The sequence below is a fragment of the Paramacrobiotus metropolitanus genome, unplaced genomic scaffold (genome assembly GCF_019649055.1).
Source record: "Paramacrobiotus metropolitanus isolate TYO unplaced genomic scaffold, Prichtersi_v1.0 Parri_scaffold0000037, whole genome shotgun sequence".
NCBI lineage: Eukaryota > Metazoa > Tardigrada > Eutardigrada > Parachela > Macrobiotidae > Paramacrobiotus > Paramacrobiotus metropolitanus.
Window position 1 is genome coordinate 1,160,294 of NW_026570257.1, and position 25,258 is coordinate 1,185,551.

At 42.7% G+C, this 25,258-nt stretch overlaps 6 protein-coding genes across 7 annotated transcripts; 5 read left to right on the forward strand and 1 right to left on the reverse strand.

Moving 5' to 3' along the window:
- The first annotated feature begins 492 nt into the window (after nt 1-492).
- LOC129589901 (titin-like) lies at nt 493-4,978 on the forward strand. The gene is made up of 7 exons (XM_055484805.1): nt 493-851; nt 2,664-2,835; nt 2,970-3,145; nt 3,260-3,415; nt 3,515-3,691; nt 3,924-4,205; nt 4,534-4,978. The coding sequence occupies exons 1-7, from the start codon at nt 803-805 to the stop codon at nt 4,701-4,703; spliced, it is 1,182 nt and encodes a 393-aa protein (XP_055340780.1). The 5' UTR covers nt 493-802; the 3' UTR covers nt 4,704-4,978.
- On the reverse strand, nt 3,668-8,223 carry LOC129589900 (uncharacterized). Its single transcript, XM_055484804.1, has 4 exons — nt 7,346-8,223; nt 6,837-6,956; nt 5,666-6,351; nt 3,668-3,784 (listed from the first exon to the last, which is right to left on the reverse strand). The coding sequence occupies exons 1-4, from the start codon at nt 7,952-7,954 to the stop codon at nt 3,712-3,714; spliced, it is 1,488 nt and encodes a 495-aa protein (XP_055340779.1). The 5' UTR covers nt 7,955-8,223; the 3' UTR covers nt 3,668-3,711.
- A 2,985-nt stretch (nt 8,224-11,208) lies between these two features.
- On the forward strand, nt 11,209-15,381 carry LOC129589854 (protein trapped in endoderm-1-like). The gene is made up of 3 exons (XM_055484749.1): nt 11,209-11,879; nt 14,317-14,709; nt 15,000-15,381. Exons 1-3 carry the CDS (start codon nt 11,355-11,357, stop codon nt 15,165-15,167), a joined length of 1,086 nt encoding a protein of 361 aa, XP_055340724.1. The 5' UTR covers nt 11,209-11,354; the 3' UTR covers nt 15,168-15,381.
- Nucleotides 15,382-16,343: 962 nt separating this feature from the next.
- On the forward strand, nt 16,344-18,536 carry LOC129589849 (uncharacterized). Of its 2 annotated transcripts, none has more exons than XM_055484743.1 (2): nt 16,344-16,779; nt 17,783-18,536. In XM_055484743.1, exons 1-2 carry the CDS (start codon nt 16,605-16,607, stop codon nt 18,277-18,279), a joined length of 672 nt encoding a protein of 223 aa, XP_055340718.1. In that variant the 5' UTR covers nt 16,344-16,604; the 3' UTR covers nt 18,280-18,536. The 2 variants fall into 2 exon arrangements, with proteins under 2 accessions (XP_055340718.1, XP_055340719.1); XM_055484744.1 differs by lacking the exon at nt 16,344-16,779 and adding an exon at nt 16,804-17,440.
- A 1,150-nt stretch (nt 18,537-19,686) lies between these two features.
- On the forward strand, nt 19,687-21,387 carry LOC129589794 (uncharacterized). The gene has a single exon (XM_055484665.1). The coding sequence runs from the start codon at nt 19,788-19,790 to the stop codon at nt 20,967-20,969; it is 1,182 nt and encodes a 393-aa protein (XP_055340640.1). The 5' UTR covers nt 19,687-19,787; the 3' UTR covers nt 20,970-21,387.
- Nucleotides 21,388-22,987: 1,600 nt separating this feature from the next.
- LOC129589860 (uncharacterized) lies at nt 22,988-24,183 on the forward strand. Its single transcript, XM_055484754.1, has one exon. The coding sequence runs from the start codon at nt 23,053-23,055 to the stop codon at nt 24,061-24,063; it is 1,011 nt and encodes a 336-aa protein (XP_055340729.1). The 5' UTR covers nt 22,988-23,052; the 3' UTR covers nt 24,064-24,183.
- The last annotated feature ends 1,075 nt before the right edge of the window (nt 24,184-25,258 follow it).

The window sequence follows — 25,258 nt, forward strand, 5'->3', positions numbered from 1 at the left end:
TTTTTTATATTTTTTGACATATCTATTTTAATTTAGTAAACTTACAGGATAATGGGAAGAATGACTATCCTTCTTTATTGATAATCATTATAGACTGATATCATACAGTTGGCGTTACAATTAATGTAAAATAACATCAAACTCTTGCACATCAAAATCTGTTTCAATATGCAGTATACCTTCGTCGAAGTAGACGCCAGTCAGTACACAGTAAAACTCGATAAGGAGATTAAAGACAAACTTACGAAAAAGTAATAAATTAATTTGTGCGTGTACTTGTACTGTGGGACATCGGAATTATAATGGGAGCACAATATGGAAATTTGATCAATGGAAAATAATGGAAATTTATAATGGGAATTTAATCAATGCTTGCAGCGCCCCCGCTGTCCCGTTAAGACAGCAAAACCTCGCAGTAGGCGGGACTTCGGTAGGCAGCTGTGACCATTGGGTATTAGCCCAAGTCCATTGAATTCACACTGGCACATCGAGACCGCCGTGACGCCGCATTTTAATCAGTCGATCCTTTTGTGGGTTCTTGAAATTAAAGTGTCAGCCAGTTTAGCGACTTCCATCGCTTCAGTTAGGTTTATTCGCTGAGACTGAGTTGGTCATGATTTGTTGATCCTAGTAGAATTAAAATTAAAAACGCTCGCTCACTTCGCTCGCTCGCTTGATTAGATCTCTAAACCTTTTGGTTTGAGATAAAGTGTGTCGGCGAAATTCGTCCATTCTCCTGGAATCTCAAAAGAGTTTGCGTTGTCGTTTTTATCCATCCCGTCCGTCGTTCTCCGGTTTAAAGATGAATGATCTGGTAAAGATCCTAGTCGGTGGATTCCTCCTATCAACAGGTGAGTTATTTTTAATAATCATGGATTTTTCCTGTCTGTCTGGTGCGCAAAGAGCTGAAGGGTTGATTTAAAATCAGAATTTTTGAAAACTCCTGCCTGAACTTCCTGGTTTTCTTAAGCGTGTGGGACCAACGCGGAAATTTGAAATTAATTGGAATCATTCGTTTCGTATTGTTAATCGCGAGTCGTTCATCTGTGGAAACCGATGGCTGAAAAATGCAGAAATGATAATATTCTTGTAATGTAAAAACTTTTGCAAGGCATAAAATGTGTATGGTGTATTGGTGTCGACTTTTTCTGATTTTTTATTGATTTTGATTTTTAAATGGAAATAATCTCCGTGAGCATTAAATTGAGGGAAAATTTATCATTAGGCAGACAAGTCATGATCAGGATGGTTTTGAATTAAACTCACTTGAGATTTTTATCGAGAAGTAATTCATAATTTATCAAATAAAACGAAGAATTAATTTCCTGTAATATAAAAGTATTTTTCCTGCAGCAGTTATCTTTTACCCTTGTTCTGAAGATGAATAATATTAATTTATTTTTATGAAACTTTTTGCGGTTGTAACAGGCTGTTAAACTATTCCGAGCCGAAAATCGTCAGAAATGCCTGTTTACTGTGACTTCCATGCGCGGTTCCTCGAACGCTCGGAGCCGTTGATTGTTCTCTATTATGCAATCGGCTTTAGCCAAAAAGCCTGTCTGCGCGGTCTTGGCCCATTCATTCGCACGTGAATCACTGGATCGCGTCCGGCTTAATTAACTGACCAGTGTAGCAGAGCGCAGACAGACAGGCAGCATGTACGGCGAATTTTCTGAGCCGTGTGTCAGTCACACAGCGACACAGCCCAGCTGCGGTGCAGCGTAGCGTGAACGGTCAGTTTGATTATTACCGGTCCTGTGGCCGGCAATAAAGCATGACCGCAGATTACACTGCACGATAAGGCAGGAAAAATTCCAGAAATTACCCAGCCTAGTCGTAAATCGGCCATTTTCCCGATTGAAATTTGATAAAATAAATTCCCTGCAAATTAGTTGTGTGGAAAATTGCGGTCGAATTGTCGTTCTTGGAAATTTTAAATTGTTGTTTGCGTGTTTTCGTCCGTTCCGTTGGAGCGAAGCGTATTTTGCACGATTGAGAATAGTGTGTGTGTTAAATTTCTGACCGATAAATCGTTCTTTAACCAGACGGGCAATAAATTTTGCTGCGCGACCGTAATTTCGAATTCTGCAGTTATCTGATCTAATTTCGAGATTTGTTGGTAAACACGCGTGTTAGGGCGCTCGTCTAAAATATGTAAATTTTTATCGAGCGCATCCTAGTTGAAAGGGAGTGGCTGCGTTTGAGTCTTTATGCGGAATCACGTAGCAAACGAGTTCGATGTTGATGATTTGGAGTGCAGGACAATTGCTGCAAAAATATGCGAATAATTTTCTCTACAGCCGCATCCGATTAAAATTTCACAGATAATATGATTTTAATTCACTAGAATATTAACCCAGAGTAATATTAAATTAACCCAATTTAATATTAAATGATAAATGCCTTCAATTCTTAAAAAATCGTTAAGTTACGCCACTACCTTGGACGTTCCGTAATAAGGAAAAGAAAATGAAATGTGGGAGTTTCGTACTGAAAAATAAAAATGAATTTCCATTTTGTCACTTTTTGGGCGACTTATTTTTTCTCTGACCTTGATGTTGCATCAATGACGTAGAAATTAATAACTATTAATTTTTAAGTGATTTACTTTCGTTAGATTGAGGAACTCGTATTTTCGTCAGATGAGTTGTCAATTCTTGCAGTGTCCGCGGTATTTAATCCGGATACCGACATCGTATTCACACCCTGGACACCGACCGGCATAAAATATGTCCAGCAGAATTCCACCGTGGAAGTCAAATGTTCAGCCATGAGCAATCGGATGTTATTTGTCGCCAATAGTACTCTGGAAAGTAATAGCACCGCTAAGTTCCGGTAAGCTATTTTCTGGTCTTATTATGCTTAAGAATGATTTAATTTATTTATTTGTAAAATTAGTTACCGTATTATTTTTTGAATAATAGTATCGAATTCCTTTGCGCGAAAATATCCGCCGATTTGTTTTACAGATTTGATGCGCCTTCAATGGAGCTGCCGGGTGATGACGGGAAAACGCACCGCTGCTCGCCGATGGCCTCCGCCAAGATTGAACATTTTGGCGCGGAGAATGTGGGTAATTATACCTGCTTGGTGACGATTGCCGGGAAAGTCGAGGGCCACCGAAGTGTCTTCATCAATTACTTCCGTACGTTACGCCTGTTTTAACGTAAAATAATATTATAAGATTGATGTTATCGTCAGTAATTAATTGAAAAGATGCATGAAAAATAATTTAAAAAATACCGCGGTGTTTTTACAGCCAGCCTGAATTTATCTGGAACACCGGAAGTCGTGTCTAGTCATCTCGGAGCCGACATGGTGGAGCTGGTGTGCAGCACGCCGACGGTGCCCCACTGGGCGTCGGGCGGGGTCACCGTGTACTGGCAGTTTCCCAACGGGACCAACATCACCACGAGTACGTTGTCTTTGCATTTTCTGTTAGTTTTCGCTCTCTGTTGTTGTCTCTTGTGCTCGTTGAAAGATGGAGAAGTGATTTTGAAATTTTAATTTGCAGCTCATGAACTGGTCCCCAAATATGCCGCTAACGGTTTGACGCTGACCATCACCAACGTGTCGCGGACCGACGCTGGAGCGTACAAGTGTATCGCCTACCAGGTGGTGCCCAACGCCAGCGACGACGGCAGCGATCACATCGATGTGGCGTCGCGGATGATTACGTTGGCCGTCGAACGTACGTGGTGAAATACTCGCTTATCCATTTTTAGTTTTAATTTTTCTTCGTTGTTCTGTGTGCAGATTTGTTGTCAGTGGTTGCGCTTCTAATCTGAAAGAATTTAAAAATTCAATTTTACACACTTATATAATTTATTAATTTAGCTGGTTATTTCTATTTATTACAGTTATTGATTATTTTACTTAGTTGTTTTTCGAGAAATTCATGGTGATTGGAGTGTTTATCGCAGGTGCTCCTGAGTTTTTTGAATCCCTGACCAAAGTACAGCGTGGTGCCGACAATATGGTCAATCTGACGTGCGACGCCGTCACAGGCGGCGCGGTGGATCCCGTATTTACCTGGTCCCGCAACGGAACGGAACTGCGCGAACTGGACGACAAGAACGCGCCGCCCTGCACACACCGCAGCTGCCCCATTCCGTTCAATGAGGACCATTCGCTGTTTGACGATATCCGCTGCACAGCCACGAATGCTTTTGGTGAAGCGTCCAAAGCCTTCAGAATCATCGATGGTAAGCCAAATTTGTTGAATGATAATTTTAAGCTCAGTTTTTAACACATTATTACTAATTATGAGAATTTTTCTTACTTATTGCATAAAGAATTCGGTATCACATTACGGCGAGTCCATCGTGCTGATAAGAATGTCTTGATTTTAACTTCTTTGATTAGTAAAGTAATTAATAATTTAATTTGTACCGTAAGCATGCAAATAATTCGAAATTTAATTAATATTTTTACGAGATTATTTTTCCTGATGATTGTAAGAAATCGGAATTTTTAATGCCGACATAACAGGAAATGAATTAAAATCTGGTACATCATTTGTCATTTCTGTAGGCGTCAGAACGGCTACCAGCATGGACGCCGTCCACCCGCCCGCTGGCCAGACCGGTCTCGTGCCGACTGTCCCGGGAGTCAACGTGGAAATACAGCCGAGCGCCGCGGCGGGTCTCGGAATGCAGGCAGCGCTCGTGGCCCTTATCGCCCTGTTTGTTGTGTGTGTGTAGATTGTGGAAACTGGAATGTGTATGTGTGTTGATGGGTTTGCGGTTTTCCTTGTTTAAATGACGGTTTTCATCGCGCTTGATATGAATCACAGACGTTCCATGATGTCCTTAGATTTGTTGGTACGTTTCAGCTTTTTGGTTTGACGCTTTACAAGGTTTCTATGGGGATTTCTCTCGAATTCTGTGAATCTTGATTATTATATTGGTGTCGTTGCATTATTTATCAGATGTGCTGTGCAAAAGCGGAATTCGGAGTTAACCTTCATTAAAATAATCACAGGTTTTGTATAAATTTCTTGGTATTTTCATGCGGTATAAAAGAGCCTTTAAAATATTCACAATATTCTTAAAATAACAGCGTCATGTAAAAAACATTCAGTGAAAGTTATCTAGGAAGTTAGCTAAATTATGTTATAATCGAGTTCGTAAAGGAGGTGAGTAGTTAGACCCGTACACCGTGTACGAACAATAAAAATACCGCTAAAAAAACCTTGCAAAATACCGTTATCGTTTTTAATTCCAGAAAGTCTGAATAAGAATTACAAGAACCGTTTTTAAAAAAAATCACAGCCGTTTCCATTCCACGTCTTGGCGTATTCACACATTTCGACGAACCAGTGAGTTAACAGCAAATACTGTACGACCAGTGATAACACCACAAAAAAAGGAACGAAAAGCGAAGAAACGACCGAATTATTCGAGGAAGTTCCACTTCTCCGGCGTATTCGCACAATTGCGAACAATAATAGCCAATACTGTAGACCAGTAATACCACCACAAAAAAAGGAACGAAAACTGAAGAAATTCATAAAGCTATGTTCGCGACTAAATAAATTTTGAATTATCTTAATAAACTAAATCTGAACCATACAGAAAAATATACACACCAGATTCACGAGCACTGAGAACGAACAGTTACCGTTTGAGTGGCTTGTACAGTGTACAAAAAAGCAACAGCTCACTTCGCAGTGTCGACAATGTCCGCCACGGCCAGGCGATTCTTCGTTTGCGTGTTGATAATTTTGTGGCGGATGCGGTGGTTCGTGATCACCCAGAGATCCATCATCCACTGAAAATCATCCAGCATATCCACCGTCAACAGACTCTTACTGTCCAGCCACGACAGCGCCACCGTCACATCCTCCAGGACCAAGTTATCACAGACCGCCGCCCACCGCGTCGCCATCTCCGGACGCCAGCGCTCCGAGCCCAGCGCAAAACGCAGGTAAATCCGCGAACGGGCCACAATAATTCGGGGTAGTTTCATCTTCTTGGCGTGCAGGATATCCGCCATGATATGCAGCGGACAGGAGAACCATCCCCGCTCCGTGTGCAGATTGGTGACGACCAGAGTCTTCGTGGAAGGCGTCACTAGGGCATGCATCACGTGGGCCAGCATCGCGCCGCTGCATTTGTTGGCGTCGATCTCCAGACGCCGGGCCAACTGCGGCGACTTAATGACGCTGTTCCAGGTGTAGCAGGTGGCGCTGGCAGCGGCGCGTTCGTTGACGTCCAGGAAGGTGAAGATGCGGGACAACAGCTCCACCGGGAGCCGGCGGATGTAGCATTTCCCGGTTGTGTCGGCCGGTGTGGCCGTAGTTTGCTCCTGAGTCGGTTCCGTCGTCGGCAGGCAGGTGGTACTGTGTCGCTGAAAACCGAATATAATTACTGCACCTATTAAATGCAACTATTATTTTTTAATGCAATGACAATATTAGAATATTTTTTTTTAATTTTTAAACTCTCTTTATGCTTAAACAGCTCTTCGACTTCAACGTCTTTTAACCGAACGAAGGGCAGAAAATAATAACAATTAGCACAACAAATACTCCTCGTATTTTGTAAAATTAGTTTTGCCGGTTCACAAGTTTCGAATAACGTTCGAAAAAACAAATCCCCCCGCTCACGGGAATAAATTTGAATATACAGTATTTTCAAATTTATTACCGTATCAGGCATTAAAAATCCGCTTAACATACGAAATATTTTTAAATTTTCCTACTGTAGGCAAAGCAGAAAAACATGCGAATGTACAGATAATCCCTGCAAGGCTTTGTAACGACAGTGCATCTTCACAGAATCTGCACAATCAGACCATGCGACCAATCTTACAGTTACTGTAGTTGATCTTACCACAACACGTGGAGATGATGCACCCTTCCGTCGTTTACTGCGACAATCACATTCTCCATTCCGACCACGCTTTCGTCCACGCTCCAGGTTCAAAATCCCCATACGCGTGAGAAATGTCTCCTGAAATCAAAACGATTTATCAGCAAAATTTCAACAATACCTGGCACCAGCCCGAGAGCGTTAACACACATGACTGGTTAAACTTACGGTATACATGATAAAACAATATAATCGTAATTCACAAATATAATAAATAAATTTTAGACAGCACTCTAACTTTTCTTATAATAAAAATCCATAAAAATACACAATACGTTATTTATCTAAATCCTTATATTTCATTCTGTTTTACTTATTTTTATTTCCAGTATTAAGTTCCCAAGATGAATAAATTACAAATAAATCATTAATAAACATTAAACAATAATAAATATTTTATTTATTACCTGCTATAAATATTTATTAATAAAACACTAATCAATTAAATATTTTTTAAATAATTCCATTACCTCTGTAATTAATCGCGGTATTTCCACCGAAGTAGCCAAACACGTCACCTGCCGCCCCACCACCCGCACCACGATCGTCTCCGTCACCCGCTGCCATTCCTGCGCGAAATCCGCCCGCCGCATCAGCGCGTCCATAGCCGGATGCGGATCCCCCGCCCGGCCCAGATCCACGCAGCACCTCTTAAACGGCATCGTACTGCTGTCCTTCTCCCAGCCCCACGCCGGCATACCCCCCGGGGCCTGCACCCGCCCCCACCCCACCACATCCCGCACCGTGCTCCCCTCTTCCAGACGGATCTCCACAAAGGCGTAGGCGTACTCCGCGCCCCCCGCCAGGAGGGTGGCGGGGTGCCAGCACCAGGGGTGGTGGGCACTCAACTGGTAGAGGACCTGCGCCGGGCCGCCCACCCCCGGGGGCGGCTGCCCCGCGGGCAGACGGCCCTGGACGAAGCTGGCGAAGGGGATGAGGTCGGCGTGGTGCGCGGGGTAGCCGAAATCGACGATGAGGCCGTGGGGGCGGTGAACGTCGATGACCATGCCGTGGCGCACCAGTCCATTGGCGTCTTTCACGTCGACGGCGCCGTAGCGCCAGATATCGTTTCGAAACATGTGTGTGCTGTAAGGCAGTGTAAGCCTGTTATGCTGTATAAGGAAATCGACGTTTCGAAATCACAGTAAACAAGCGCTACGTTAACGTGGAATAAACTGGGTACGCAGGGAATTTCAGAGGACTGATGCTTAGCAGCGAGTTCGATAAATAAATTAATATCGATAAGGAGAAAACAGAAGATAAAACGGAGAACCGGAAAAAAACAGGACTTCAACAGTGGAAATCACAAGATTCAGTCAAAGTTATTTTTTGCGCTCGGTCATGCTGAAACAAGACCGGAAATGATTTAAACCGCCGACTGGAGGTGGTGCAGCTGTCGCCGCTATTTTACACAGAATGCTTTGTACGCATAGGTACAGTATTTTTATTTCTGTGCCTGCTTTAAATTACTGTATTTATTTTTCATGTATTTTTATTTTGAAAATTTGAAGAGCACTCTACCGCCTACGATTTACTGAAAAAAGTGGAATCTGCAAAACTGCGTATTGAATTACAAAGTTGTATGATTTTTATGATTTCTCGGTAGCAGTTGTAAATTTATGACAATTTATTGCGGCCTTTAATTCACAAGTGAGCAGGTATGCTTGCATTTTACCAACACCTGGCAACTCATCAAAGGATTAACCAAACAGATCGACATACAGTAGCCTGGTGTCGGATGTCGAATCGGAAGATTACATATGCCTTGTATGTGGTACTTTTCCAGAATCATTTGCCGCAAAAAAATCTGGCGCCGAGCACTCTGTTATACGGATACCGTCCAACCTGGAAATAGCAAAAAAACGGTTAGCCGATTCCGTCTCTGATGTATCCAGGTATATGCGCATGCAGAATTTTGGCGAAAGCACAAATTTCAGGAACGGTTTAATCGGCGAAGAGAGTCAAGAGCGGCGTATTACGTTACAAGTACTCATAAATTTATTTACCATATAAGAGATCGAAAAAATGGCATACCGCGAAGGAAATCGAAACGCCATCCACGTCCTGTGAGCAGCGTATACAGACAGACAGGTCGTGGGACTACGCATATATTGACGTTAAATAATTACAGTACTATGAACAGCGGAACCACTGCACCACACTGATTCTGGCATGTTGATACAAAGGTCGGATTTCTTACCGGTAAGCGTAAAATTCTGAGTTGGCAACTGTTTGCCCGAAACGCGACGGGTCAAATGAGTACGAGGTAATTGCGTACAGCATTGTTGGGTAAAGCGAAAATTTGCAGCTTAACATTATAGAACAAAAAACAAAATTGTATCGCATTCAGGAATTGTACTGTGTACACATACTTAGGTACAGTACAGTACGTAGTACTAGTATCTGTATATACATACTGTACTGTATTGTACTGTACCTAGGTACGTGTAAATGAATACCAAAAAGAAGAAATATAAAAAATAAAATCTATGTAAATGTACTATCAGAAAGACGAAGTGCAAAAGAACCGAACACAAAGTTATAAGAAAAGCACATACTGAAACGCACCAGCTTTATACTAAAACCAGAATCGAAAAGAACCTGTTTATTCTTACGTACAGGAAATTTTTAATCTAAGAAATCAAACCGGTTTTGTAACTGCTGCTCTTATTCGGTCAATCAGGTTTTATCAAAATTACTGCGAAGAACGTTCAGAATAATTAACAACACATAGGGCAACGGAAATTATAAGAAAATATTCGTAGTGCGTACAACCCTTTCACCTTCATTTATGTAATCAGAATGACCTTTTCCTAAACTTTAGGCAGCAATTTAGTACGGAAGTTTCCACCAGATTGCAGCCTACCGATTAAAAAAAGGTCACCCTAACCAAATTTAGTTTCCACGGAATATTAAATTAAGTTGTTTCTCTGTGTGCTTCTTAACGGGCATCCAATAAATGACCTGCGCGGGCCGATGCCCATAAATATTTAGGGCCATAACTGGAGCCAATTTTAGCTTATAAAATTGTGCCCTTTCGAAGCAAGACATCTCCGTCATCGTCGCCCGCGCATAACTGTTTTTAACTTCGCCTTAATGGTTTCCTGCTACATGTTCACCTTGTTATCCATCATGATAAGAAAGGCAGACCATTTGAAGAGACGATAGCGCGGAAATTATCATCCCTGTGGAATACTATCGTGGCGCACTACACCTAATACACACGGCCATGTGCGGAGCTTTTACCTGGGTACATTCATCTAAGAAAATGAATTTCTTAGTCGGTCGTGTACATGCCCTGTCAATTTATTGTTAGGGAAGAAACTATACAGAACACGCTTGTAATTCAGCTTTTTTTACCTTGTCGGCTGATTTGAAGACTGAAGAATCGCCAAGGCATTGATCAGCCGGCACGCTCGTGCGCGGCGCACTCAAAGCAGATATTAACGTGTCGTACGTTAATTAACGATTTGTCGCGTGCATCCGAATCATCTGATTGATGTGGTCTTTTTACCCGGATCCCATGTTTGCGGGATTCAGCCCAGTATTACATGTAAGCTGTGTTTATAACTGCGTAACTATACACATAAAGCTTCAGTATAAACTGCAGCGGTTTTCATCAAATTAACGGCCGTAGCGACTAATACGTAATATGTACTTGCCGGTGATGTCTTTTTTACTGTATGATCTTTCTTCTAATTACTGTACGTTGGACGCAGGTTTTCATCAGTATAGAAACCGTACATTAATTTCTGTCAGTTGATTTTATAGCTGTCTAGACGAAGTGTCCATAAAAAGTACTGTTAACAAAGTGCTACAGGTTTTCTTGTGCTTTTATATAATATTATTTAGAAACATTTGCCGGTTTTGCCGTTTGACTTCCTAATGGTACACGCGCAAGCGCACTATTACTGATCCTAAATATTCGATTTAATCGTTGGATTTTTTGTGGTCATTAATTTACAATCTTCGATCTGTATACAAAATCCTTCGAGCACGTTTATATCGACTTATTCAACCTTCATCCAATAAGCAGCGACCGACATTTTCGAGTAATTATCTACTACGGTTGTGATTGACCTTCTGGTGCCCATATATATCGATCCTGTGACCGTATATGCGGTGTACACCTATACCGGCACTTGGGACTGTTTCAATTAGGCGGAAGTCTGTTTTTCCTTCCCTTTGATCCGATCACTGAATGAGAATCAATACACAATGGATCCAGTGGGTCGATTCTGGGGCAGGTACAGCTCAACGCGTGTCCCCGCATAAGTTGTTGATATAAGGCAGCATTTATTCAATCAAAGTGCTGAATATTGCACCGCGCGACAAGGCTCCGGCCCGAGTCACTCCATCCGCAAACACTCACCGGCTATTACTTCCCGCAATATGTCCCGTCAAGCCGTTATTTACTACTTGTTCTAGAATCCACGGTTTTTATCACCACTCGGGGGAATTTTATTATAGTTTTGCGACATGGATGCCGGTAATGCGACGAATTTTACACGGATTGGGCCCAACACAACCGACATCAAGGCGTACATAACGTACCCCGGCTGGTTGACCTTTTGGTTTATTGTGATGATTTTCTTATGCATTCTGGGCGCCTTTTCCAATTCGTTGTTGTTTATGGCGATCGTGACCTCGCGGAAGCTGCGCAAAGGGTCGGGGACGTTGATTGCGCATTCCATTCTGATTGAGGCGTTTCTATGTGTCATCGGCGTGCCGCTGATCATGGCGTCCACGTATATGCCGCAGTTTGGTTGGCCTTCGAAGACCATGTGCAAGTGGACGATGCTGCTGTTCTATGGACCGATTTTTGCCGGGACGTGGGCGTCGGTGCTGATCGCCATTAATCGCTTCGTGGCGATATTCTTCCCGCACGTGTACTCCAAACTGACGACACCGCCGCTGTTGGCGCTGGTTATTGCCCTGGGCTGGGCGGTGGCGCTGGCCAGTTCGGTGCCCATGTTCTTCGAAGCCGGCGGAATATCTGTTGGGGTAATTTGTTACACATTTTGTAAATTCGTTCATTTATCTGCAATTGTTCCGTTGGTTTCTCGTTACTACATAATTATTTTATGCTGTCAGTGCAAATTACTATTAATTTCCGAGCGAAGGGTTAATGTTTTTATTGTAACCCGCCGCTCCTACTTGCGTAGGCATGCACGATGATGTACAACACCATATTACAATACACGATAGTGTATCTACGTTACACATTCCTTGTACTTTTTAGTACGTACCGGTAATTACGCGATTATCATGATTATTCTATGTACATAATACAGCTTTAATGTTTAAAGGAATCTTGTGTACTAAGCACGGTCAGACAAAAGTTATAATTGTCAGCTACGGAATTTCGGTGGCGCGGCTTTTGTATTCATACTATCCACAGGAATACCGCCAGTCGGCAAACAATATGCCCTTTAATTAAAATATGTAGACTTGCCGTATAAAGCTTCTGCAGTAATGCAACAATTGGCACCTGCAGCGTCGATAACACGTATTAGCAATATAGTATTACCGGGAATCTGCATAGCATTACCGTAAGGCTTCGCCTTATCGTCACCATGATCGGCGTCATAAAGCAGTTTACGGAAGTAATCGCACCGGCAGTGAGATGAAGCGTATTTTTGAACAATTTTCACTTCATTCACATTCTCGTGAAATATTTGATAGGAGTGTCGTGTTTCTTAAAAATCGAAATATAAATATGTGCCACAAATTAGGGTTTGTTGAAAGATTATTGATACTATGATCGAAACAGCAAAGCAAGGCCGATCATAACGACAAATATCCATTTGTTTTGCTCCATATAATATTTTTATGGTCATAAATAAATATTGCATTCTGCCACTTTCGTAAGCAGATCGATGGGAAATACTTGTACATTAGCAACTGACGTTTTTTGCAAAACAGCTACGATAACAGACTTTTCCTCAAACATCTTGCTTCGATTTACTTGTAATCATTTCTTGGTGACGTATGCTAGCTATCAATTTCACCTGCACAAGTAGCGTAAATGTGCCTAATGCAGCGAAGCGCTTGTGTCGCCTATGGAGCAAACAACAAATCAACGTCATTATTACCTTTAATGCGGCTTGCGGTAACACTAATCTGCCACGCACGTCACTGCAATAATCTCCGCCGGTGATCGGAGTGCGGTGGTTCTCAAAACACCGAATTCGAGAAAATTATCTTTTATCGTAAACTCTTCAAAGCTTAACAAAAACAGGAACGTTAGAAAAATGACAGACTTAATATATTAATACAGTATATACAATTGTTACATAATATATGGATATAATATAATTATGATATATGATTGTTAATATATTATCATCGTATGGTTAATTATATGAAATACATTTATTTTACTGAATTGAGTTTTGCTATTCACCGTTTTGGGCTTAAGCGTCAAGAGATCCGTTTACAATTTTGTTATTTAAAAAAAATGGTATTTTGCAGTACGCGGTATTGTTTGACTCCTTAACAATCCGAAAACAATACAGTGGAGGCGTTAGTTTTAGTACGCGTAGATTTAACGTTCTTTTGTTGTTAGACAGAGGAAGCGCAGCAGAATTTTTAATTTAATTACTGGTTGAGCCTTTTGTATCCCCACTTGAGTATATAACACGCTGCATACCGTTGGTACAATTTTGCAAATAATACTGGGATGGGCTTCTCTCCGCACACCACTGTTTGGTAATAATAACGAGAATGCAATGTCAAATAGTACTTCACTTTTTACAGAAGTATGCTTAGATATACTGTACACTGTACCAGTTTATATAATCCGCGCAGTATGCATTATGGAATGAAGTGTATGTTGCGACTATTGCACTTGTTTCAAAAGGTGTTATAAAGTGCTAATTTACACTATGTACAATGCTAGAAAGTGGTATTCTTTTAATGCTAATACTACGTAATCCAACTGTTAACACCCGTCAATGACCGCTAGATTCACACCCACATAATATTTCTGAATGACCTTTGTGTATTTGCACCCACACCGTTAATCGTTTTACGCCACATATACGCTTTGATCGACAGTACTGTTGTCTTCGTACAAATGATAGGCGCTTGTAATGCAATCGTTAGTAAGACAAAATAAACATCAATTTTTACGCTCATTTAAACGTTTCTGATAATCTTAATATCAGCGATTAAGCAGCGCTCACTGTGGTAACTTATGGTGTACATTAAGTTGTAACTTATGGTGCCCATACATACACGTGACCTTCAATATTTACAAACTTTGTATAAATGCAAACATACATACAAACATTGTTCAATATATACAAACCTGGTTTTGGTAGCGATATATATGTATAATAATTACACGAAAAAGGTCGTTATTCACTGCGCCCCACGTGTTGATTGTTAGCAGAGCCAAGAAAATTACCCTAATAAAAAGAATTCGTACCACTTTCAGGCGACGAAACCCTGGTATGCCTGTGGCGCACGCCAAGAGAAGCCCGGCTACTTATACAACTTCCTGGTAACCGTGGGGACCACCGCGCCGGCCGTCGCACTGGGAGTCATCTACGTCAGCATCTTTACCCTGGTCATCATTCGGGCGCTGATCTTTCGCCGGAAGATCGACACCACCGACAAGGCGGCCGTGGCGCGGAATCAACGGGCGCAGGCCATGACGCAAAAGCGCCTGAAGATGGCCCGTATGCTCTTCGTCTCCTACATCTGGTTTACGGTCTGCTACATGCCGGCCCCGGTGACGGCCAGTGTGGCGCCGGTGCTCTATGGCACCAGTCCGCTGGTGTCGCTGTTCCTGCGGATGCTCCTGGAGATCGGCTATGCAACCAGCCCGGTAGGTGGTTCGGTTTTCCCCTGCACAGTACCACGTATTGTTTAGTCAACCGAAACGTTTTCCGCACGATGCATTACGCAAAATAATATGTAAGCCGAAATCTCTTTTGTCGGACTTGATTTCTGCTAATCATGATGTGACGTACAACCAACCAAACAAGCTCAATCAATTTTTTTACCTAGATTGATTTTTATTATTTTACGTTGTAATGCATTTTCCTGCTTTTTGTAATCATGATAGCATGACTTCGACACGTGCTTATGTAATACAACAACGCTTTTTCATTCCAGGTCATCTATTTAACAATGAACGCCGAATATCGAAGTGCCGCTAAACGCGTACTGTACCGCATTTTGCGCCTATGCCGGCCGTCGCTGTTAATACGAGACGACACGATTAAGATTGTAACGGAATACGAAATGGGAAAGACACCGACAAATAATGGCATTTCCGCTTAAAAAATGTGACTACATACAATGTTACGTTCCTTTTAATCACGGATTTATGAAGCTAATCTCTGGACGGGTGAAAATTACGGAAATATTGTGCAGTTATTCCAGGCGCGTATTACACCAACGCTTTAAATGACCTTTGCGCGGAACTTATTGATTCTCCCTCACGTGTGCATTTTGCTCGTGTGATTGTGATACATCACAGAGACAAAAAATTAATAAGCGATTTTAATTTCAAAACTGAAATTAAAAAAACATTATTGCGCGATCATGTTTCCCGGAAGTGAATCAATCCACAGAATGGGCAGAGTGCTTTCCGTGCTTTCGGTATCTGCCTATTACAATACTGAGTAATTAATTCGTAAAACGCTATCTAGTAAGATTACTCTAGGAATTGGAAACACGCGAGCAAGAGATCAATTTCGTGTCTTTTTAGCATTCAGATTTTGACGTATAATTAAGTAATGTGGGTGTTGTTAAGTAATTATTAATCACATGTTAAGGACGTTTGTACATTAATTACCCCTTATAATTTTACCCATTTTAGAACTTAGACCAACACACGCGAACAAATGTGTGCTTTTTATTTAATATCTGATATTCTCATATTTGGCATCTTTAGCCATTTTTGGTAAAACTACTGTAATAACCGTTGCGGAAACTGGATAGCCCATTACTTAAGAAAACGTGCAGTGCGTAATTAAATTGTACCATATACCCGTACGTTATATATCGGAAGAAATTTATTGAGTACAGTACTGTATACAAGTAAAGTATCAACCGAGTCGACATCTATATTAAATTTCTAGTTAAATTCGTGCAAGGTAATTATCCTATATCAAATAATTTTTGTACTGTTGTATGCACAAAGTCCCACTGTCGGTGTCTAACGTTACATACATGTTCTTTCAATCATTCTTTATAATGTTCAAGATATACAGCGTAGCGCCGGATGTGTTGTCACGGTCTGGAAGCGCAACGGCAGCAAGCCGGTATGCGTGCCATGTGGAAGAGCTGGACACGCGCCAGCTGTACCAGTTATTTATATGGTTTGCATAGGAAGATCTGTCGCCGGCATCGATTAGCAAATGTGTACGCGATGATGCTACCGCAATCGCATCCACGGTAGCACTATAGCACGCCAAGATCGCTCTTGTCGTGCTGCATCGAATATTGCTAAATTGTTAAGAAAAACCTTCTAGAGTTTAGTACTGTGTATTTCTCGAAAATTTTAGAGCATTTTTATTAATAATGTCCGTAAATTCCAGGCTTTCGAATCACACGTCTGCTTGAAGATGCGTGTGGATTGTTCTTTGCTAAAGCAAATGTACCACTGCAGATACATCGCACTCAGTGTTATGAAGGTTCTTTAGACTATGTTCCCGTGATTCCCATAAGAGTTTGTGATGCTTACTCGACGCGTCCATTAGTGTTTTTCCAGTAATGCCGTTACGGTTATCATTTCTGAAAACCTTATTTGATCCGGACGCGTGGGCTAGTCTATGTCGTTCCAAAACGCACAGCGGACTGGATGCGCGAAGTCTGGAAGCCTTCCGGGCGCTGACGCATCTAATTGGATCCGTTGGGGTGGTTTTCGCCACCCTCAGCAGTTTGCTAGGTACATAATATTATTATGCTATAAAACTTTTGGATGTCGAGCAAGGTTTTACCTTTTACGCAAACCAAATTAACAAATTAAAGCCTAGAGGCTAGATGATCTATACGAAGCAAAGAAAGCTTAAAATCTGTTAATCGTAAGTAACACGTATTATCGATTGATATTAATGATAAACATCATGCCCAAACACTAATTAACGAAACTCAAAAAAATGTAGTGCACGAATGACGCAGAGGGTCCTGTATATACTGTAGTATAAATATTGTATCATCATTTTATGTTGTTGTAATACAACGGTTGTCAGTGTTAAAATGTATTGACACAGGTTTGCTTACCGAAATCTTATTAAGTTCAAATAATATGCACTTACCGGTTAGTTCTTAATTTGTTTCCTAGTGTAAGGGCGGGGCGCTCCGCCCTCCTGAGTAGCTATTCGCTGTTTCTGGGGATTTCCACCCCGCACATTGCTGCGCTGTTTTGACGGATCTGCAGCACAGTTGCACTGGCTGCAGATTCCTTCCTTGTTAGTCTGGTGTTGCTGCGCCACGGTGCGCATTAGATTCGGCAATAAAGCCTCATCCGGGTTCACCGCTGTTCGCTGTCGAGGATACGCGTGGCGCCCATACGGCCCCGCGTTATACTAGATCCTCCATTTGCTGGTGTGAGTGTTTCCGGTTATCGTTTTCAGAACACTTTTGCCGATAACAGCAACGTACCCTTGTTTTTAATAAGCACAGACGTTTGCCAAAATCGTCCCCACAATTCGTAAAAAGATACACCCGAACATCTATCTATATCAGACACAGTGTTTTTATTTTCTGATATAAAAACCGGATCAAAGAAAGTGCAAATGTGACCTATCATTTGCTTATTTGAATTGTTCATCGTACGCCTTGTGTATACAAAAATAATACAAACTGTAGTATTCACTGTTCATCCGTTGCAATATTAAATTCAATGTTACAACATGTGTAACTGACCGTAATACATCCGGCCCTTTCAGCCGTCGCCATGTGGAAAGTGGACAACTACTTCTGGATGCTGTTCTTCAACGCCACCATGTGGGGCCTGATCGCCTTCACCGAGATCACCACCTTCTTCCGCCTGCCCTCCCCCGGCAAACCGGCCCGCGTCAGCCACATGCTGCGCGTCCTGCGCGACCACACCCTGGGCGTGGCCTTCGACACCATCATCATCTTCTTCTACCTGTACCAGTTCACGCCGTCCCACGTGTCCTCCATCACCCGCCGCATCGTCAGCTTCGGGCCCTTCGCCGAGCGCGACACGGTGGCCACGCACTCGGACGCCGAGGTCACCGCCCGCGCGCTGGGCACGACGGAGGACGACCGGGTCGTGATTATCAATGTGTTTGGCGGGGCGTCGTTCGTGGCGCTGATCCTGCTGTGCGTGACAGAATGGATGTGTGCCGTGTGTTATTTCCAGGCCACCCAGAGTCGATATGTAAAGGTCAAGGAAGCCGAGCCGCTGGAGCGGCGCTGAGCGGGAGGCCGTTGATCGTGCGCGGGGAAGCCGATTTGTTGGAAATGTTTTTATTATTCCGATAATCGAATAGGAGAAATGTTTGCTATTATTTGAAGGAGCGATGCTGTCACTGATCGGTATATCGGATTTTATTGTGTTACAATGATAGTTATTGTATTATTGTACCAGCTTGTTGATACTGCCGTGAAAATGCAATATCGATGTGTTGTACCTGTACAGGTTCAGATGTATCAGACTAAATAAATGCACACTTTTTACCAGATAAATGGCACAAATACTGTACCATACTGATTGTGGATGAGAAGTGCAAATGTTCGTAACATTATAGAGACCTTTGGAAAAACTTTGGGCATCTGGAACGATATCATGGGTATTGGTACGGTACGATATCAATATTGGTACAAAGTACAAAGAAGTATATAATTTTTAACAAAATAGCGATTAATAATGTGTGTGAGCTTTGTGTTTTGATTAACCATATAATTAATATGAAACTATAATACTGTATGTACTACTCTAAGTCTAGGGATCTTTCACTGCAATACCTGCAATCGTAATTGCTAAAGCGAAATTCGTGCGTACCATTACAATGCACAGTATTATAGTATATAAATACTGCAGTAAGTTTAACTGAATGATTTACAGTACTGTATAATATTGTAAAACAAAAAAGAGCGGTAAAATACTGATAAGGTACAATAAAAGTCCGGTGTGAACGAAGACATGAAGTGCATCATTGACGCAGCAAATAGTTTGTACAGATCGGTACAATATCACATTATAACGGCATCCATCCTGGGAACGACGCCAGCCTCGGCTAATTTAGATCAAATGTTCTCTGTGATTCGGCCGCATGTCTCCGCTGTCTTTTGATGCTGTGTGACGCTTGTGTGTGTTTGGATGTTTAAACTGGCTTAGCATTATAACACAGTAAACAATCTGCAATCTACATACCGTGGGCCGTGGCATATGTACGGTATATCTGTATTTGCCCGGTCACGCTCCATGTACCGGTATCCTGTGCGACATCCCACTTCCGTCTACATTCAAAATATGTACCAAAACATGAAACTGCAAAAATGGATGCACCAGTGTCATAATGTTACGTCAAAAGTCCATTCCCATAAAGGGAACTTACAGGAAATCTGTGCCATCTTACAGGCTACAGCGATCGTTCCAGTTCTTAAGTGGACACCCATCCGGTTTCAGGTCGGTCGATCCAGGCCTACATTTCCACAGAAGCCATCCGGAAATGCTGACCAGCAAAACTGTCCAACTCGAAAAGCAACTTAATCTGCAGAAATGCCGAAATATGTTCACGTGCCACTCATTACAACCCGGCTGCACTTGACCGGCAACCCACTACTATATATAGCCGAACATTTACATGGACAAAAATTGTAATTTGCATTTATTACAACATATATATACGACTCGTAGACGAACTTTACGACGCGTGTATATAAGTATATAATTGTCAGAAGAACATCATCAAGCCGGAAACAATGTTGCCTTTATTAAGCATTTTCTTAGCTTCCTGGGTTCTTGTGAACACTCACGCGCAACCGCCGCCGCAAGGCGGCGCACCACCACCACCACCACCGGGACCGCCACCGCCGACCGCATCACCTCCACCGGCAACGGCATCGCCGCCACCCTCAGGGGGTGGAGGCGGCGGTGGGGCAAGCCCCAGACCATGCCCGCAATCGCTCCAGAACGGCGGCATCCCCATGAGCTTCCCGTTCAACTCCAACCCCATTCCCTGTAATGCTCCAGCGCCCCCTAACCAGATCTATCCCGAAAATATTTTGGCGGTGGACAAACTTAGATATTTGTGGGGTAATGTTAACTATTGCCCGTATACCTCCCCCTACCCGACGAATTTAACCGGCGCTCCCGTGGTCAACCAACTGGTCAATATCACCTTCGACGAGGGCAGCTTCCTGATTTCCGGGGATGAACTACAACCGCCGCTCCGCCCTAAACTCCTCCACACTTACGGCACCACTGCGCTGGTGTCCTTAGAAATCTTCTGCAATTCCACTTACACCGGTGTCTTCCAAGCCGGAGAGGTCAGCCCGGGTTTGATGCGCTTCTCCCTGGGCAGCATCGCCAGCCAGAGCACCGCCTTCGGTCCGTCCATCGCCATTAAACTGCTGCAAGACTTCGAACGCTCCGTCAACATCTTGGCCATGGACAATCCGGACGGCCAGGGCACCAACCGTAACTTCTTCCTCAAGACCTTCTCCAACTTCCGCCCGGCACCGCTGGTACAAGCGAATATCGACTTCCTGAAGATCTTCCACGCCGCCATCCTGGATTTGCCCGGCACCAATAAGGCGCCGGCCGGGGTTTGCACACAGCCGTTGGATGAGAACCGGCTGCCGTTGTACACGGCCTCGGCGGTGGATACCCCCAAGAACCTGGTAAAGAATCCCTTGGAGGTTCGTTTTATCCCGCTGGTGTCTACCGACGCGGCCAGTACCAACGACTTCCGGGTGGATTTGGCTAATACCCTTAATAACAAGGTCGGCCAGCCGATCTATCTGGTGGCGTTGCGCGATACCGAGACATCGCAGGACATCACGGTCGGCAAGTTGATATTGCGCAGCAATTTGGTGGCGTCGTCCTATCAAGATACCAGACTGTTCTTCCAACATCCCCGAATTCAACAGTGCGGAGCATAAAACAGTTACTTTGATTTACTATAACTGTGCAGTCATCTAATTATTTTGATTGGGTGGTACCGGGGTTTATGTATCAGATGGAATTTTTGTAACGGTGAAGCATCGTTAGTTCTGTAATTTCCGTGAAACATGTTGGAGATTAATTTATATTGATAATAAAGCTATATATTGTGTAAGGAATTTGAAAATGCGATTTAATTTTCTATTGCTGTGATTATTTTGTTCGATTGTGGGGTGTATTCACAGATTTTCATAAGTGTCGGGTACATTTTTATTTCCAAGAATACTGTTGTCAGCGTTTCCGATTGTTATATTATGGGGTTGTTTTACTCTTAAATTTTGTTTTCTATTGCGCTTATGCAAATGCCTTTTCCGTTGGAAAAAATCATGTCGCAAAATAAAACACTTGGATACACGGCATTTCAAGAAACTCGGATCCACGCTAGAATTTTCAGTTTTTTTCCAACATAAAAATTCTTCACTAGAGAAAAAGGAGACAAATTTGCTGAGCTCTTTAATAAAAAATGCCAGTATTTAATTGGAGTCTGAGTCAAGCAGCAAGTACTTCATTTTCGTGTATAACGCCCAAACTGAAAAGATTCGTTGCATGTATGGCTTCTAATATAAGTTAGACTGCGTTATGGGTCGTATCATGGTACACCCCGGTCCAGACACCGACCAAATATTCGGTTCTGCGACTGCTCCACTGGACGTAAGCTGACGGTTATCCAAATACACACATGCAAAGTTGGGGGGCTTCACAGCTCTAAACAATGCATGAAATTGTGAAAGGCAAAGCCAAAAAATTTTCTCCATGGTTCTAACAGGACCGCAAACTAATAAAGGATACGGCTGGGATTGCGAATAGTTCGATGTGCTCTTCGATAACGGATCATTATGAGTATGCGGCCTGAAATACTGATCCGTCAGCATATATAATAATATGCAATTACAGTATACTTGTATAACTTGTGCCTGCAACAGCCAACCTGTGCCTTCTTTCTGAATTACATACATAGTTAATCAATAATATAGTTGTATTATCTCGTACTTCTCAGGGACAGATTTTCGGATGCGGGATATCCGATATGTTAGTACATATCTATAGATCGGAGGTACATTACAGTAGGTGATTTTGGATGATAAACAAAATGATGACAATGATTTTGGATGATGAGCAATAAAATCCACTGTGGGCGTGTTAGCGGCCTTTATTCCTGTCTAGACGAACACCGGCAGCAAATTGAATAAAAAAATTGTGCACACATATGGACACCGCTGACTGCATGTGGCTTACTCTGTAAAGTCGCTAACTTACTCATACTCACGTAATAACTAAATGTCTTGGTATTTTAAAGCATAATTTAAGCGTACGTGGTATTTTCTGCAGAATTATTAATCCAAAACACATTTTTGTCGATAAATCATTGTTCATATGCATTCAAGATGACATGATATTAAAGGGCATAAAAAGATCAGAAAATTCACGCACGGAAGCAAATTGATCATCTTTGTATTCTAATATAGGGATAACGAGAAGAATCGTGAGCTGTAAAGTAACTATAGTATTGCGCGAAATATGTACAGACTCATTTTTACCAGTACGACGTGGTACCCAGCATTATCTCGGGAACGGTGAACAGAAATTCTTTGCGCAGTAACAAATTTTGCATAAATGCCACGTTAAAATGCAGCAGAGTGCGTCATTTGCTTCCTTATCAAAGAGGTAAAGTGGGCTCGCTGTACCGGCGACAAGTGTCGATCCCTGTGGAGTGACGACAGTACAGACCTTTAATTGTACCGAATAATCAAAACCGCAACCTTCAATGAGATCACTTCATATATACTGTTAACCTGTGTCTCAGCAGGCACTCAGCGGTTTCTGCATTGTCGGCGCATTTCTCCCAAGTCATGCGCAATTATTTAATTTACATAGACAACTGTACGGCTCCCTTCTTATGCACGTTGTATATAAACAAAGCGCAGATGTTTCAGTTATCACACAATTCCGAGAACAATCGCTTTCCTCTGAATCTCCTCTCTATTTTAATTGTGACATACTTGTACCGTTTCGGTAAATAGAATGTCAAAAATGTTTTCATTTTTATGTGTCATTGCCTGCTTTGTCAATTTGGCGGCCAGTCAACACACTGACTTCGAACCGGAAATCCAGGGTTACTCCTTCAACCGTCCCGGCCCACCCGGACCCTCCCAATTCCCGGCACCACTTCCCCGCGACTACGAATCGTTAGATTGTGTCGTGAAACAGGATATTCTCTGGAGGAACATCGCCGCCAAACCCTATCCGACCAACGCCATGCCCACGATCAACTTCCAGGTGCCGGTGACCAATCAGCTGCTTAACCAGAGCTTCATCATCCAAGCCTTCACCCTGACCGGCGACGAATTCCCAGTGGACAGGCCCAAACTGATCCACACCTACGGGAGCACCGGAAAGGTCACCCTCGAGATCTTCCGCAACTCCTCGTACAGCGGGATGTTCGCCGCCGGTTCGATGAACCCCGGGATCATCCGGTTCTCCCTGGGCGATATCACCGCGGCGAGTTTCGGACCGTCGTTTGCGCTGAAGTTGTTTGTCGATCATCGACCCTCCGTGAACATCGTGGCGATGAATAATCCGGATGGACAGGGAACTGACCGGAACTTCTTCTCCAAGACCTTCACCAATTTCCGCCCGGCACCGATGGATGCGAATAATATCAAATTCGGGAAGATCTTCCATGATGCGCTGCTGACGAAATTGTCCGGCGGAGAGTGCCAGCGGCCGCTGGATGAAAACCGTCTTCCGGTGTATGATGTGGCGGCGGCGTATGCCGGGCGCCGGGTCAACGCGCCGACGGTACTGAAGTTTATTCCCAATCCCGCGGTGGGATCGGATCCCAGTAGTCAGGCGGATTTCCGGTTGAATTTGAACCGGATTCGACCGGAGTCGCTGTTGTATACGGTAGCGGCAAAGGCGACGGAGAACAGCCGAGAGGAGATTATTGGGCGGATATGGCTGAGAAGTCCGCTGGTGTCGTCGGAATATCAAGATAAACGACTGCTGTTCCAGCATCCCAGGATGCGTTGCTAGATTTTTTCTGCTTTGTTGCAGCTGTTTTAAATTGGTTGTAACGTTCACGGTGATTAGCGTGTCAACGCGAATATCATGAATTAATAATTTTGTGTTGGGCTTATTTATTATATTTAGGAATTTCATTCATGGCAAAACCAATATTCGGTTTGCTGTATCAAAATAAAATTAAGTAATGATTAAAAGTAAAAACTTAAATACTTAAGTAACACGTTGGCGGTTGGATCATCTAAATCTGTATTTTGCGCTGCCAAATAGGCGGTATCCGTGACCTCCGCCACCGAAGCCATCTTTCCGTTTACTCGAATGTCTTTTATTTGTTTGCGGTCCTGTTAGAACCATGGATAAATTTTTGGATTTTACTTTAACACTAGTTTCACGCTTATACCAAAGCTGTTAAGCAACGGTTTCTGCATGTAATCAGGGATTAGTGGCTTTGCGGACAGTCCCTGAACCAAATGTTAGTCAGTTACCAGGACCGGGGTGCATAAAAAATGCGACCCATAACAGCTGTACGCATGCATCACAATCCGTACAGTCCCCAAATCTTTTCAGCTGTTGTCTAATTTTCAAAAACGACATGCTTGATGCCTGATCTCCGTTCAAGTGAAATTTAGACATTTTTTGGCAGGGTGTTGTATGAATTTCCCTTCTTATTTTCATATAAAAGTTTTTTTTTATTTGAGAAAGTTCAAAATTTTAAACATTCGAGTGTTAGTCGGTCTTTTATCAAAGTGGCCAGTGTGATGACATTAGTGACATCCTTAATCCCTATCACACTATATGCTGTGCATGTTCGTTCGAAACTTCATGACGTTTTTTTATTTACCCCGTTTCCATAACACACAGAACAAAAAATTCCTGTGCTGCACGAAGAATAGAGTAATACGTGTACAACTATGCAAAGAACAGTGCGCAAAAGCGAAAATGTTCGTAAATGTGCATAAATTCGGTACCATGTACCGCGGTATTTGTTAAGCAAACAATGCACGGTGATGGAATAACAGAGTTATCGATATTATGATGCGTGTAAAAATTTTATATGTAGATATGCAGTACGTGGGTTTTGATTACAAAACGTGTTATAATTAGGACTGGTTTCCGACAAAACGAAAAAAACGCCTTATATTATGCCACTCTTTGCTTGCTGAATGATTGTGGTATCATGTGTGAAAGTATACAAGTGTTCCAGTCT

Excerpts from the sequence above, each read along its gene's own strand:
- LOC129589901 (XM_055484805.1), top strand. The coding sequence starts at position 803 with ATGAATGATCTGGTAAAGATCCTAGTCGGTGGATTCCTCCTATCAACA. Across the intron at positions 3,146-3,259 it reads TGTCTTCATCAATTACTTCC|CCAGCCTGAATTTATCTGGA; the intron begins GTACGTTACGCC and ends GTGTTTTTACAG. Across the intron at positions 3,416-3,514 it reads CGGGACCAACATCACCACGA|CTCATGAACTGGTCCCCAAA; the intron begins GTACGTTGTCTT and ends TTTAATTTGCAG.
- LOC129589900 (XM_055484804.1), bottom strand. The coding sequence starts at position 7,954 with ATGTTTCGAAACGATATCTGGCGCTACGGCGCCGTCGACGTGAAAGAC. Across the intron at positions 6,352-6,836 it reads CATCATCTCCACGTGTTGTG|CGACACAGTACCACCTGCCT; the intron begins GTAAGATCAACT and ends TTCGGTTTTCAG. Across the intron at positions 3,785-5,665 it reads GACATTGTCGACACTGCGAA|ATTAGAAGCGCAACCACTGA; the intron begins GTGAGCTGTTGC and ends AAATTCTTTCAG.
- LOC129589854 (XM_055484749.1), top strand. The coding sequence starts at position 11,355 with ATGGATGCCGGTAATGCGACGAATTTTACACGGATTGGGCCCAACACA. Across the intron at positions 11,880-14,316 it reads CCGGCGGAATATCTGTTGGG|GCGACGAAACCCTGGTATGC; the intron begins GTAATTTGTTAC and ends TACCACTTTCAG. Across the intron at positions 14,710-14,999 it reads TCGGCTATGCAACCAGCCCG|GTCATCTATTTAACAATGAA; the intron begins GTAGGTGGTTCG and ends TTTTCATTCCAG.
- LOC129589849 (XM_055484743.1), top strand. The coding sequence starts at position 16,605 with ATGCCGTTACGGTTATCATTTCTGAAAACCTTATTTGATCCGGACGCG. Across the intron at positions 16,780-17,782 it reads CACCCTCAGCAGTTTGCTAG|CCGTCGCCATGTGGAAAGTG; the intron begins GTACATAATATT and ends CGGCCCTTTCAG.
- LOC129589794 (XM_055484665.1), top strand. The coding sequence starts at position 19,788 with ATGTTGCCTTTATTAAGCATTTTCTTAGCTTCCTGGGTTCTTGTGAAC.
- LOC129589860 (XM_055484754.1), top strand. The coding sequence starts at position 23,053 with ATGTCAAAAATGTTTTCATTTTTATGTGTCATTGCCTGCTTTGTCAAT.